Source organism: Jaculus jaculus, chromosome 14 (assembly GCF_020740685.1).
Source record: "Jaculus jaculus isolate mJacJac1 chromosome 14, mJacJac1.mat.Y.cur, whole genome shotgun sequence".
NCBI lineage: Eukaryota > Metazoa > Chordata > Mammalia > Rodentia > Dipodidae > Jaculus > Jaculus jaculus.
Window position 1 is genome coordinate 14,949,111 of NC_059115.1, and position 15,101 is coordinate 14,964,211.

Consider the following 15,101-nt stretch of genomic DNA (forward strand, 5'->3'; position numbering starts at 1 on the left):
AAAAATGAATGTGGGTGGCCCAGGGTCACTGCAAACAAATTCCAGGTGCTTGTGCCTCTTTGTGCATCTGACTTAAGTGAGTCCTGAGGAATTGAACTTGGTCCTCAGGTTTCACAGGCAAGCATCTTAACCACTAAGCCATCTCTCCAGTCCTCCTTAAAAAAAATTATACTTACTTGCAAGCAAAAGGGGGTGGGTGGAGAATGGACACACTAGGGCCTCCAGCTGCTGCAAACAAACTCCAGATGCGCACCAGTTTGTGCATCTGGCTTTGTGGGTACTAGGGAATCCAAGTTGGGTTGCTCAGGTTGTTAGCTTGGCAGGCTAGTGCCTTAACCACTAAGTGATCTCTCCAGCCCCCCCCTTTTTTTTTTTTTAAATCTCTAATTTTATATTTGGGTTGTTTCACTTTTATTTTGGTTAGGGATTGGTCAGTCTGGTTAATCTTCTCAAACACCTCTTAATCTTATTTACTGTTTGTTTATTTACTGTTCTTGTCTTGGTTTCATGAATTCCTGCCCCAATCTTTATTTCTTGCTATCTTTTGGTATTTGTGTGCGGGGCAGCCTTTTGTCCTAGAGCCCTAAGGGAGCTGTGGTGTTGGGTTATTGAGACAACTTGCTCTCTCCTACCCCAGGAAGAGTGTCGCTGACCCTTAACTTGCTCTGTTGTCCCAGGCTGGCCTCACAGTGATCCTCCTATCTTCAAGTGCTGAGATTAAAGGTGTGTGCCACCATGCCTGGCTGACTTTTTAATTTAACTTTTTTTTTTTTTTTTCAGGTTTTTTTTTTTTTTTTTTTTGAGGTAGGGTCACACTCTGGTTGAGGCTGACCTGGAATTCACTGGGTAGTCTCAGGGTGGCCTCAAACTCATGGCGATCCTCCCACCTCTGCCTCCTGAGTGTTGGGATTAAAGGCATGCGCCCCATGCCCGGCCCTGTTTCTCAGTTTTTTGAGGTAGGATCTCACTCTAGCCAAGGCTGAGCTGGAATTGACTGTAGTTTCAGGGTGGCCTCGAACTCATGAAGATCTCTGCCTCCCAAGTGCTGGGATTAAAGATGTATGTCACCACACCCTGCTGACTTTCTTTTTATTTTTTTAGTTAATATTTTATTTGCAAGCAGAGAGAAATCTAGCTGGTGCAAACAAACTCCAGACGCATGTGCAATTCTGTGCAACCAGCTTCATGTGGGTACTGGGGAATCCAACCCAGATTGTCAGGCTTTGCAGGAAACAGCCCTAACTATTAAACAATCTCTCCAGCACCCTCCAATTTTATTTAATGTGAGCACTTACAGCTTAGCTTGAAATTTTACTTTTAGACTGCTTTGCCAATGTACTATAAGTTCCTGTAGGTTTGTTTTTTTTTTTTTTTTACTTCAGGAATTCTTAAATTTATATACTTCAGTGACTTCCTGTTCAGACGTATTCAAGTATTTAATTTTTCTAGTTTTATGCCATTGTGGTCTAATAAAATGCAAGGATGTATGAATTTGTTTTAGTATTAGTGCTTTCTTTATGGTTTATCACATGATCAGTTTTAGTGTGACTAAGTTTAGACAGTTCGTGTGCCGCTGAGAAGAATGTACATTCCCTATCTGTTGGAATGCTCAGCAGGCATCTGTGAAATACAACTTGTGACTTAGCTCTGAGCTGCTTTGCCTAATCATGGAATGCCCATCTAGACTGGAGACTTCAATAACCTCTGCTGTATTATTGCGTCTAGTTCAGATCCAGCTGATCAGTTAAGCTTTTGGTGTTTCATGAAAGCAGGGGCACCAAAATTTAGTTCATAATTTCTTTTTCGTACTTTTGAAATTTTTATTTCAGAGGAAATGAGCACGCTAGGGTCTTTCAGCCACTGTGAATTAACTCCAGGTGTATGTACCCACTTATGGGTATGCCTGGCTTAGTTGTCATGAATTGCCTTAATTGGTGTTAGTCTTTTAACAAGTATTTTTATTTTACTTATTTGAGAGTGACAGACCAAGGGAAATATGCAGAGAAGGCTGAGAGAGAATGGGCCTATTTGGGCCTCCAGCCACTGCAAATGAACTCCAGATGCATGCGTCCCCTTGTGCATCTGGCTAACGTGGGTCCTGGAGAATCGAGCCTCGAACCAGGATCCTTAGGCTTCACAGGCAAGCACTAAACCGCTAAGCCATCTCTCCAGTACCCCCCACCCCCTTTTAACAGCTCTTTTGCTGGTGTAGCAAACTTGGCTGACAATTTCTTTCGAGGCTCAGGATATATTTAGTGCTTTTTTGCTTTCCAGGGTTGCTGCTGACAGATGTGATGTGTGATGTTCTGCTGTTTCTGCCTCTGTATGCTAATTGGTGGTTTTTTTCCTTTAGAGATTTCAGTGTTTCTTTGTATTTCTGATGTCTTGTCTGGTATGTCACAGAAAGGTCCTGGTCATACCTATTTGGAGCTCTAAATGATCCATGTTTGGATGCCTATATTACTAGGTCTGGGAATTTTTTTTCTTATCAGAGAGGCAGAGAAAATGGGCCCTAGGGCCTCCAGCCACTATGAACAAACCAGACACATGAGCAACCTTGTGCATATGGTTTTACATGGGTACTGGGGAATTGAACCTGGGTCCATAGGCACGTGCCTTAACCACTAAACAATCTCCCCAGCCCTGGGAATTTTTTTGTTCTAATTTTATTGCAAAGCTTTTTTAAGCCAGTGGGTTTTATTTCAGCTCATCTTATCTCACCAATTCGGTGGCCCAGTCTTCTAAACAGAGCCGAGGCTTCTTGCAAGTATTGCTGGTGTTCGTTTGTAAATTTTCTCAATGTATACTGGCTAGGCCTTGTTCTCAATCACCGATATTTTATTGTTTGAATAAAAATGCTGCTGTTTGCTGTGCTGTTCACTTGATCAACTTACTTCCTCCAGATTGGTTTGGTACTTATTTCATTGGTGGATTTCCTGGCTAACGTTTTGTTCCACCTACCCCCCCCTTTTTTTTTTTTAAGGTAGGGTCTTCCTCTAGCCTAGGCTGACCTATAGCCCCAGACTGGTCTTGAACTTAGTGATCCTCCATCAGTGCTGGGATTAAAAGCATGCATCACCATGCCCAGTTTTCATTTTGTTTTGTCCACTTGAGTAATTCTTTTTTTTTTTTTGTCTTAAATCTGTTACATTTCCTTTCCATATCTTGTACTAAATTCATTATCTGAGTCCTCAACTTGGTCTTTGAACCTTTTTAAATTTTTTGAGAGCAAAAGGGTGCACCAGGGCCTCTAGTTACTGCAGTCAAACTGCAGAAGCTTATACCACCTGTGCACATGTGTGTGTCTGGCTTATGTGGGTTCTGAAGAGTTGAACTTGAGTCCTTGGGCTTCTCAGGCAAGTGCCTTAACCACTAAGCAATCTCTCCAGCCCTGAAACTGCTTAAAAATAGTATTTTAAGCCAGGTGTGGTGGCACATATCTTTAATCCCAGCACTCAGGAGGCAGAGATAGGAGGATTGCCAAGAGTTCGAGGCCACCCTGAGACTACATAGTGAATTCCAGGTCAGCCTGGACCAGAGTGAGACCCTACCTTGGGGTGGGGGGAGAAAAAACAGTATTGTAAAATATTTTTCTGACACTTATTTTGCCTTGTCTTATGTTGAGGCTGTTGGCTTATAGTGTCGTCATAGTGAAGTACTATCTCTCCTGTGCATATGTTGGGGTACATATGTTGACTGGTTCATGAGTTCCCCCCTTTCTCATGGCTTTTGTCTTATGGTTCTCCTGGTGTTCCGGGGGAAAGCTGACTGTGGTACTGACTATGATGGTCTGACAATGTCTCTGGGATAGCTGGCCCCGTGATCTTGAATTGATTGCCCCAGTGAGGTGTGCAGGCAGGGATACTGAATACCATACTGTACGCGGATTCTGGGTTGGATGGCAGACTCCCGCTGTGGAATTCCACTTTCCCCGAGGCTCCTGGGAGTCCAATTTAAAGCCTCAACTCGACAGGAGTTCTTTCAAGGTGGCACCAGCTACTTCTGCTGTGAAGGGTACCTGTGTAGCCTTGCCCTGGGGTCCTCTTGCCACTGTGTGCTTCACTGCTTCAGGCCTGATGCCCCACTGCCTTACCCCTGGACCAGTCTGTCCCATCAGTGCCCATTCCTTGGGGATGAATAAAATTCTACTATGGGGCTGGAGAGATGGCTTAATGGTTAAGGCTCTTACCTGCACAGCCTAAGGACCCAGGTTCAATTCCCCAGGACCCATGTAAGCCAGATGCACAAGGTGGCGCATGCATCGGGAGTTCCTTTGCAGTGGCTGGAGGCTCTGAAGCACTCATTCTATCTCCCTCTTCCATTCTCCCTCTCTATCAAATGAATAAGATATTAAACTCCAGTGTGTACCACATTTTCGTAGCCTAGATCTCCAGTAACAAATGACTGAGGCCATAAACTGGCTGTTGTGAATAGTGCCACAAGAGAGAAGGGTAAGTAGACACCTTTAGTCAGCTGACCTTCAGTTCTGGGTATAATATAGAATGTGCATATATCTACAGGTAATGCATGTTGTATACACAGACACGCGTGTTCAGAGCTCAAGGTATAGCTCTCCTGATATAATGACTCTCAGCTTCCTTCTGTGTTGTGGCATGCACTTGATACCTCATAGATGACTGTTAAGTGTGAGCCAAAGTGGGTGTCCAGGGTCCACGCTAACTCTTGGTAGTCACTTGCTTAGCTAGTGGAGAAAAGGAGGCCTTGGGAGTTGGATACATTAGAATAGAGGATCTTTTGCTTTCTCCAGCCAAGATATTTGACAATACGACTTCTAAGATAGCTTTCAGTTAGCTTTTTCATCGCTGGCACAAAATACCTGATCAGAAGCAGCGTAGAGTAGGAAAGAATTTGTCTTGGCTGTTTAGAGAGTCCAGTATGGTGGAGAGAGGAGCGTGGCAGGGGCAGGAAGCTGCAGCCCAGTGTCACATCTGCAACGAGGAAGTAGAGTGAATGCTGCATACAGAGCTGGCTTCCTCCTGCTTCTGCAGCCTAGGAACCCAGCCCATGGAATGCTGCTGCCCGCAGTTAACATGGGTCTTCCCACCTCAATGCATCCAACATGACCAGAAATACTTGACCATGGCGATTCTAAGTCTGGTCTAGTTGGCCCTCTGCCGGTGTCTGCGTACAGCATGGTGTAGTTCTCCCATGTTAAGTTGTTCTTTGTTTGAAAGAGTGCCTGCTTCTGTGCTTTCATAGTTCCTGCAGGCTTGTTCCTTTGCTGTTTTTGCTTATACCCCTACTGGGCCTGGCAGGGCAGTGGGGAGCCTCCCTCTTCCTGGCATCTCACCTGTTGCTTTCAGGGAACAATTGCATCATTGACAATACTCGCTGGACTCAAGCTGGGTAGTGTTTGACTTCTTGCTGTTGCTCTCCAATGCTTTCCCATATTCCACCCACCTCTCTGTGCAGCCACACACCTGACATGATGCTTCCGATTTTTGGAGATGCAGGAATGGGCTGTTACTAATCTGTGCTGTCTCAGTCTTGGCTGGTTGTGTGCGTACGCGTGCTTGCTGGTGTCCCTGTCTGGGTCAGTTTCCGTGTCTGCCTTGGCTGGTCTCTTTACTGGTCTTTGTGTCTCATTTGGTCAATCTTCGTCTCAGTTCGCCCCTCACCAGTCACTGTCAATCTCTGCCACACTACCAGCCCAGATTTATCAATTTTGTGATGTAATACACTGCCATTGTTGGTAGATCAGTGAGAACCCCTGTACTTGCCCTAAGACTACTGTTAATTCATTTAAGGATGTTAATTAATAACCAGTTTGATTTTTTTTCTCTTCCACATTGGTCTTTAATTCAGAAATCTGAGGACCCATCCTTGAACTTGATAACATTTCTGAAGCCGGAGTTTAACTTGAAAACCCTTCTAGAGCAATTGGACAGAGACGAATTAGAAAGTTTTAAATCTCTGCTATGGACACTTCCTGAAGTGGGGGATGACCTGAAAACCTCCTCATACAAGGTCAAAGAGGCCAGTGGCATGGAATTGGCAGAACTTCTCACCAACATATTGCCAAGCAGTAGCCTGAGGCCTGTGGTTCTGCAGATCTTGAAGAAGATGAACCTCATGCAGTTGTCTCAAATCTTGGGTGAGTACAGTGTGGCAAGACCCAGGTTTATTAAAGTTAGGAATGTTATTACAACTTCATGTATCAGGTATCTGTATACACAGGTGGAAAACTTGCCTCACTGGTAGATTCTACTCCGTTCTATGCCTCTCATGTATTGCAAACTCTTCTGCTGTGTCTTCCTTTGTTGCCTAGTGTAATCATTGATAGTAGCAATGCACACATTCTTAGTATTTCCTTTATGTCCTGTTTTGTCACTTCAAACTTTGTTTGCAGTCACTCTTGGATTTATTGAGCTGGCAATGACAGTGCAAAGAAGGCACATATGCCCTTCACCCAGTAGCTACTAATGTTCTTAGCCTTGTCCCTATGGAGAAGCAAGCATGGATCTGCTGCTCTGTGAAATCTGAGGCCCTGGATCTCACTAGTCCTTACACTAGCAACCTGTTTCCACATCCCATCCAGGACTCCACGGTGCACTAGAAGACATGTCTCCTTAACACTACGATCTGTGTACATATTCTGACTTTCCTCATTTCTAGAAGCTGTGTGTGTTTAATGCCTTGAGGAATATTCTAAAATTCCTAGTAAGTTAACAGTCAAGTTGGCATTGATTGGTCACTTCCTGTCCAATACAATACAACCAACTTCATTGCATTAAAGAAAACACTTTGGCCTAGCATCTCCTAGGTAGGAGTTATCAAATATTAAGGTTTTAATGGATTTTTATTCTATTTTGTGTGTGTGTGTGTTTAAGCCAGAGGTTTGTCAGATGTCTTCCTCAATTGCTCTCCAACTTCTTTGAAAGAAAAGGTAGAATTGGCATGTCAGGGCCTGTAGTCACTGCAATAAACTCCAGATGCATGTGCCACACTATGCATCTGGCTTTCTGTGAGTACTGGGAAATAGAACCTGGTTCCTTGGGCTTTGCAAGCAAGTACCTTAACCACTGAGAAATCTCACCATCTCCCCAACTTATTTTGAGATGAGTGAATGTCTAATTGGCTATATTAGCTGGCCAACAAGTCCTGGAGATCCCATCTCTGCCTCCCCAGTGCTGGGATTATAGGTGTCGGCCACTATACCTGGCTGTTATGCCTTGATTTCACATGGGTGCTAGATATCCGAACTTGGGTCCTCATGTTAAGACAGCAAGCACTGACCATTGGGATTCTATACTGTGGTGCCACCTATGTGTAATCGCAGCTCCTGAGTTTTGATAGCTGAGCACTGCAAGCTCATTGCTTGTTTCCAAATGTATCATATTTTGGCTTAAGATCCAACATATAAACGCTTGGGAAGATTAGTGCTTTACTCTAGAGGTTGTCTGACTTATATCTTAAATTGGAAGTTTTCTGACAGTTCAGGGCTTATTCACAGAATTACCATGACTATCTAGGAATATACCCAAAGAATTAAACAGAATTGAAGCAAGTACTTGTATGTGAAAGAATGTTCATTAGCAGTGTTCTTCTACCCAGAAGGTCACACAACCCACACACCCATCAGATGAATGGAGAAAAGTCCGTGCACTGGCATATGATCCAGCCACAGAAAGAAATAGAGCAATGAGTGGTGTATACAACACGAAGATCTAGCATGCTAAGGAGGTTGGTCATGCAGGGCTACCTATTTTAGCATTACATTTATAGGATGTATCCTTAGTAGATAAATTCAGAGATAACATGGAGACTGAGTGGTTCCGAGAGGTAATAGGTAGTGATTAAGAAAGTTCTAGGAGAGGATGATGCCCACATAGTTGTAAACATACCAATACTTTGGAACTGCACACTTAATTATTTTGCAGTGCTGGAGGCCTTGTATATGTTAGGCAGACACTCTATTCCTGAACTACAACTTCAATAACACATTTAAGTGTTAACTCTTTTTCTTCTTGAGGTAAGAAATATTTTTTTAAAAAGAGACAATGGTCACACTAATACCTCTTGCCGCTACAAACAGTACTCCAAATGTATGAGCCATTTTGTGCATCTGGCTTTGCCTGGGTGCTGGGCAGTAGAATCTGTGCCCACAGTCCTTGAGATCAAGCACATCTAATCACTGAGCCATCTCTCCAGACCTTAAGTGTTTAATCTTATGTGTTTTATTTTGAAAGATTGACTTGGGCTGGAGGGATGGCTTAGCAGTTCAGGCGCTTGCCTGCAAAGACAAAGGACCCAGGTTCAATTCCCCAGGACCCACGTAAGCACGAGGTGGTGCATGCGTCTGGAGTTGGCTTGTAGGAGCTGGAGGCCTTGGTGCACTCATTCTATTTCTGTTTCTGTGCCTCTTTCTCTCTACACAAATAAAAATAAAAACATCTTTAAGAAGTTAAAAAAAAAAAGTAAAAGCTAGACTCAAGGGTCTTGGCAGATGGCTTGGTTAAAGGTGCTTGCTTGCAGAGCCTGCTGGCCCAGGTTGGCTTCCCAGTACCCGCATACAGCAAGACGGACAAAGTAAATGTGCTGGATATTCATTTATATTGGCAAGAGGCACTGACATGCACATTTACAATTAAATATGTATTAAGGGCTAGAGGAATGCCTTAAAGGTTAAGGCCTTTGCTTGCAAAGCCAAAGGACCCAGGATCCACATTAGCCAGATGCACAAGGGGGCGCACGCATCTGGAGTTCGTTTGCAGTGGCTGGAGGCCCTGGTGCACCCAATCTGTCAAATAAAAATTAAGTATTTTAAAAATGTATTAAGAGATGCTCTACTTGAAGTCTTATAATATCCATGGGCTGGAGAGATGGCTCCCCCATTAAAGGTGCTTGCTTGCAAAGCCTGATGGCCTGGGTTTGATCTCCTGGTACTTATGTAAAGCCAGATGCATGAAGTGGTACCTATGTATCTGGAGTTTATATGAAGTGGAGAGGCCCTGGCATGCCCATTCTTTCATTCTTCCCTTGCCAATAAAAAGTAATGCCTGATATAAGTGGTGAGAATAATCCCATGTGTCAAGGTTACATCTGTATCTCTTTTCCAGAGGGTTCACAGACACCAGAAGCAGAGGACCCAGTGCTAGAAATCATAGAGGAGCCCTTGGAGACACAAAGGGCAGATGAAAAACCAGGTGAGTATTTTGTTCTATAGAACTTGGGAACATGCAGGTTAAATCATCCTTTTTCCCCACCTTTATACTTTTTTGTTTGTTTTTCGAGATACGGTCTCACTCCTGCCCAGGCTGACCTGGAATTCACTATAGTCTCAGGATGACCTGGAACTCATGGTGATCCTCCTACTCTGCCTCCTAAGTGTGGGATGAAAGGCATGTGCCACCATGCCCAGCCACCCTTACTCTTTTACTCAGTGTACTTTTTAAAGTAGAAACTTCGTATGAACACATAATGTATTGGCACCATCACTTTCCTCCTCCCTGCCTCCACTCCACTGAGGTGCCCCCCCCCCTTAGTGGGGTTGCTGGTGTTCACCATGCAGTTGTTGGTTATGAGTTGTGAGAACAGCAGTCAGTCAGGACATTTTTTTTTTTTCCTTGTAATTTGAGAGAAAGGCAGAGTGGGCATGCCAGGCCTCTAGCTGTTGTAACAAACTCCAGAAGCATGCACCACCTTGTGTATATGGCTTACATGGGTCCTCGGGAATCAAACCTGGGTCCTTTGGCTTTGCAGGCAAGTGCCTTAACTGCTAAGCCATCTCTCCAGCCCACACAATGCACCTTTAAGGCGAGGTTGGTCACCCATGACTCAAATTTTCCCGTTGAATATCATTCCAGGCAAAGAGGAGAGACAGAAAAACATAGTGGAAGGTCTCCCTCTACTCTACAAAAACCAATTTTGGAAGGGAGATGAACACTTCCAGTATGTCACAGAGAGAAGTCAGAAGCTGATACCATTCCTGAGTCCCAAAACAGCCACAAAGCCGGTGCCACACACGGTGATACTGTATGGTCCTGCGGGTGTTGGAAAAACCACGGTGGCCAGAAAATGTCTGCAGGAGTGGATACAGGGCAGCCAGGGCCAGCCTTTCAAATACGCCTTCTACCTCAGGTGCAGAGATCTGAACCACATGTCGCCCTGCACTTTCGCGGAGCTGATCTCCAAGGACTGTGCCAAGTGGAAGGCTGACATCAAGGAGGTCGTAATGCAGGCGCAGGAAGTCCTCTTCGTGGTGGATGGTTTTGATGAGCTGAGGGTCCCTGCAGGGGCGCTGATCCATGACATCTGTGGTGACTGGGAAATGCAGAAGCCAGTGCCCATCCTCCTGAGTAGTTTGCTCAAGGGGAAGATGGTCCCGAAAGCCAAGCTGCTGGTGACCACCCGGCCCCAGGCCTTGCAGGAGCTCTTCATCTTGGTGGACCAGCCACTCCTCCTAGAGGTGGAGGGCTTCTCGGAGCAGGACAGGCACGCATACTTCCTGAAACACTTCGGAGATGAGAAGCGGGCACTGCGTGCTCTCGAGGCCGTGAAGGGCAATGCTGCCCTGTTCCGCATGGGCTCGGCTCCCGCCGTGTGCTGGGTGGCCTGCGTGTGTCTGGAGCTGCAGATGGAGAGGGAGGCCGACCTGGCTCTGACCTGTCAGACCTGCACCTCCCTGTTCCTACAGTTCCTCTGCAGCCAGGTGCCTTCTAGTGACTTCCGCAGCGAGCAACTCCGGACCTCCTTAGAGGCCATCTGTCTCCTGGCTGCCCAGGGCCTGTGGACACAGATGTCCGTATTCCATGACGGAGACCTGTGGAAACTTGAATTGAAGGAGTCTGACCTTTCCTGCTTTCTGAACAAGCGCATCCTGCAGAGGGATGAGGACTACTTCTCCTTTGTCCACCTCAGCATCCAACAGCTGCTGGCTGCCATCTTCTACATTCTGAAGCGCGGGGAGAAGGAAGCTGAGGACAGCGCTCAGAGGGACATTGGTGACGTGAGGAAGCTGTTCTCCAGGGAAGAGAGAGTCAAGAACCCTAACCTGGCCCAGGTGGGGCTCTTCTTGTTCGGGCTCTTGAATGAGCAGCGAATGAAAGAGCTGGAGATGACCTTTGGCTGCCAAACAGCAATGGAAATCAAGCAGGAATTGCTGCAGTATAAGTTGGAGGAGGACAGGCCCTACTTCTCCCTGACGGACCTGAGGGAGGTGTTCGCCTGTCTCTATGAATCTCAGGAGGAGGAGCTCGTGAAGGAAATCATGGCTCCCTTCGAGGAGCTGTCCCTGCACCTGAAAACCAGCGCGGACCTCATGTACTCCTCATTCTGCCTGAAGAGTTGTCCAGGCTTGCACAGGCTGTCCATACAGGTTGCCAAGGGGGTCTTCTTAGACAATGACATCCCTCTGGAGTCCTACCTTGAGGGTATGAGGTAAGAACTACTGAATTTTCAAGTTTCCTGTTTTCAGCTTCATCCACTGTCCCGTTAGGATAAGTCTGTGCGGCTCATGGTCAGACCTGCCTTTGGGCTAAGCAGTCTTTTTTATTTAAAGTTTATTTTTATTAGTTATGGACATATTTAATATGTAAACGCCACATGTTGGTACCATCCTTTTCCTCATCCCTGCCCCTTTTCCCAAGGGGGGCTCTCCTCACTGGGGGTGCAGATCATCCCCATGGGGATTGTGGGACATACATCCTGGGAGTCAGTTATGAGGGAGAGGCAATGTCTCTGTGCAGTGTCCCAACTTGTGGTTCTAACAATTTTTCTGCCCCCTCTTCCACAAAATTCCCTGAGCCATGTTGGGTGCATTTTTAAAGTCCACTTCAGTGATGGCCTCTTGGGAGTTTCTGGATCTCTGCTTTGCTAGGAGTTGAGTGACCTCTGGGTCTATGTCCTTCACCCTTGTTTTGATACTGGGTTCACCAAGAAAGCAGCACTCTTGCTCACTTTCCCAGTTCCTCTGGTTTCAGCTGGGGCCGGGGTGGAGTATACTGGGTTGTTCATTTCCTTGGGTCCTTCTCCCCTGTGAAAGAGAAGCAGATTCTCCAGAGTGAAGCCAGCACTGGGTAAATAGGATAACCATTATTAGTTTTAAAGAGAATTTATGGGTGTAGGCCCTCTTGTAGCCCAAGATTAGTGGGAGCTTGATATTGGAAAGCAGAATCATTATTTGGATATGACTCTGACTTGTTTCCCAGTTCCAGATGTGGTTTCCTGTCCACTGAGTGGATCTGTTAGCCAATCCAAGGGCAGTGGTTACCCACCATGGCTCTGTGCCACTATTGCACTTGTGTGAGCATCACGTTGGGTTGTTGGCTCTGAGTCGCTTAGACATCAAGTTGCTCAGCGATGCTGGCCACTTTCCCCTGCAATGCATGTAGCACCTTCCAGCACTAGATGGCCGGCTAAGCATTCTTGCTAAATATTCAAGCCAGGAAACTCTTGAGATTAGCAGTAGAGTTAGTCATATTTCTTCCCTTATTGTCATAAAATCTAATGAAGATCTAGTATTATCACAAAAATTTAGGTACATGATGCCATATTTTAAGTGTTAGTTAAAACTTTAGTTGTTTTGAGATGGAGTCTTGCTGTGTTGCCCAGATTCGCCTTGAACTTCTGAACTGCAGCCTCTTGGGTAGCTGGGAATAAAGACATGAGCCATCTCACTTCGCTAAGCATTATGATCTCATGAGATGTTATGATAATCTTTAAAACCAACAGGTGTTTGGGCTGAGTCTTAAGTTCTCGTCAGAAGGACATGAACCCATTGTTGAAACTGACTCCTTCCACCCCCTGCCAACCAACACGTTATAGGAGGCTTTGGGCCACTGAAAATAGGCTGCTGTTTACTTGTAATGACCAAGACAAAGTAAAAAAAATTAGTAGTAGGTCGTAAGGTACTGCTTATCACCAGGATCCCCTGGTGTCCTAGAGACCCACCATATGCCATGACTCTAATGGGGGCTGTCGTCTGTGGCTTTCTTGTAGGACCCCAACCTGCTCCAGCTCTCTTGGCCTGTGGACAGATCTGTGCTCTGTGATTTGTTGCAACAAGAACCTGAGCCTTCTGGAAATCAACCAAAGCTTCCTGAATGACATTACAGTGAGGATTCTCTGCGACTATATAACCTATGCTTCCTGCCGCCTGCAGAAAGTAGTGTGAGTAAAACAAGTCTTGTGATAGAGGCTTGAGGCATGGCCAAGCTTTGGTGCTTAGTATGTGAGTGACAATTGAATGCCTGACCAAACTCTCGCAAGGTGCTTGGAATATTTGAAAACTCCTTAAACTTGCCCAATGTGAGGACTTTTGTCTTTTTTTTTTTTTTTTTCTTTCCTCAAGGTAGGGTCTCACTCTAGCCCAGGCTGACCTAGAATTCACTATGGAGTCTCAAGGCGGCCTCAAACTCTTGGCAGTCCTCCTACCTCTGCCTCCCGAGTGCTGGGATTTAAGGCATGCACCACCATGCCTGGCTCCAGTAGGAGGACTTTATTGAGACTCTTGGTGACTTTATAGTCATTAATGTCCACTGTAGGGTGTTCTTTTTGTTTTTAAGTTCAGCCATTACAAATACAGGCATAGGTGGAGAGCTGGGTAGTGGGAATGGGGGAAATATAACTGGTAATCGAGGTGTGTAGTGGTCACCAGTGGCTTCCTTTCTGAAACTTCTGCCCACTCCTTGGTATAAATCAGAAGGAATTCTATCATACCACAGAAATACTTGAACATCCATATTACTCTTGTTAGGCACAATAGCCAAGCCATCGGCCCAGCCTAGGTGTCCATGAACAGATGAATGAATAAAATGTATCATTCCAATATTGATTACTCGAGTTCTATGAGCTACATGTTCTTAGAGTACCTGGTGTTTTACATTGTTCTAAGTGAAATAAGGCAGATTAATTGGTATGTGTGGATGGAATTTTTTTTCCCTATCTCATCCTCCTTAAGTGTTATAGCCATGCTAAATATAAGGAAACTTGTTTAATATTACTTTAGGTAAGTCCAACAGACTGGTCCTTATTTTTTTTTTTTTTAAATGCGCAAGAGCAAGAGAATTGGCATGCCAGGCCCTCCAGCCACTACACTCTAACTCCAGACGCACGTGTACTATCTGTGCGCATGTGTGACCTTGTACCTCTGGGCAGTTGAACATGGGTCCTTAGGCTTTGCAGGCAAGAGCTTTAACAGCTAAACCATCTCTCCAACTAATTTTTTATTTAATCATACATAGTAGGCTTCATAACGGCATTTTCCTTCTATATTGTGGACTTCGATCACATGTACTCCTCACTGTCCCCTCCCCCTTCTGGTTCCCTATCTTTTCCCCAGTAGTTCTTTTCTACGTCCCTGCCATGTATATGCATGCACAGACACAGGTATTTCACATATTACATCCGAGCCTGGCTTACTTTGCTTACCATAACCTTCAGCTCTAGCTACTTTCCTGCAAATAGCAACATTTCATTCTTAGCTTATATTTGGGTGCGTGTGAGAGAATGTGGCAGGAAACGTGAGTACATATGGGTGCACCAGGGCCTCAAGCCACCGTACACTCTTCCAGACACGCGTGCCACTTTGCCTATCTGGCTTTATGTGGGGACTGGGAAATCGAACCCAGGCCTTTAGGCTTGGCAGGCAGGTGCTTTTCATCCCTGAGCCATCTCTCCAGCCCCAAGTTTTATTATTCATGGCTGATGAAAACTCCATTGTGCATATATACATTTTTCTTTGTCCATTCAGACACCTAGTCTGGTTTCATAACTTAGCTGTTTAATAATACAACAATAAACATGGATGTACAAATCTCTGTGGTACGGATCGAAATCTCCTCTGGTATACACTGCGGAGGGTAAGAGGGTTCACATGGTAGTTCTATTTGTGTGTTTTGAGAAACTCTGTCCGCACCTGTTTTCCCCTGCTTGGTAGCCTTTGTTGTCACATAAACTCAAACCTCTAAGATGTCCATTTTAGCAAGACACCTAACCTGCAAACATGTAAGGAGTACGCCCTGCTTAGAGGTGGAGCTGACGAGGAGGTGAGAAACACTAGGGATTGGGAGGGAGCAGTAGCATGTGAATGACATGTTGACCAGGAAGCCAGAACTGTTGGCTAGTTCACCTCAACCTGC

The 15,101-nt window shown here is 45.3% G+C and overlaps 1 protein-coding gene across 1 annotated transcript in view; it reads left to right on the forward strand.

The window, feature by feature from the left end:
- LOC101615243 (NACHT, LRR and PYD domains-containing protein 7) overlaps positions 1-15,101 on the forward strand; it is a 32,271-nt gene that overhangs the window by 3,287 nt on the left and 13,883 nt on the right. Inside the window, exons 2-7 of the mRNA XM_045133335.1 lie at positions 5,827-6,115; positions 9,081-9,167; positions 9,828-11,400; positions 12,177-12,197; positions 12,790-12,816; positions 12,979-13,131. Coding sequence (XP_044989270.1) covers positions 5,827-6,115; positions 9,081-9,167; positions 9,828-11,400; positions 12,177-12,197; positions 12,790-12,816; positions 12,979-13,131 — 2,150 coding nt within the window. The remainder of the gene's footprint in view (positions 1-5,826; positions 6,116-9,080; positions 9,168-9,827; positions 11,401-12,176; positions 12,198-12,789; positions 12,817-12,978; positions 13,132-15,101) is intronic.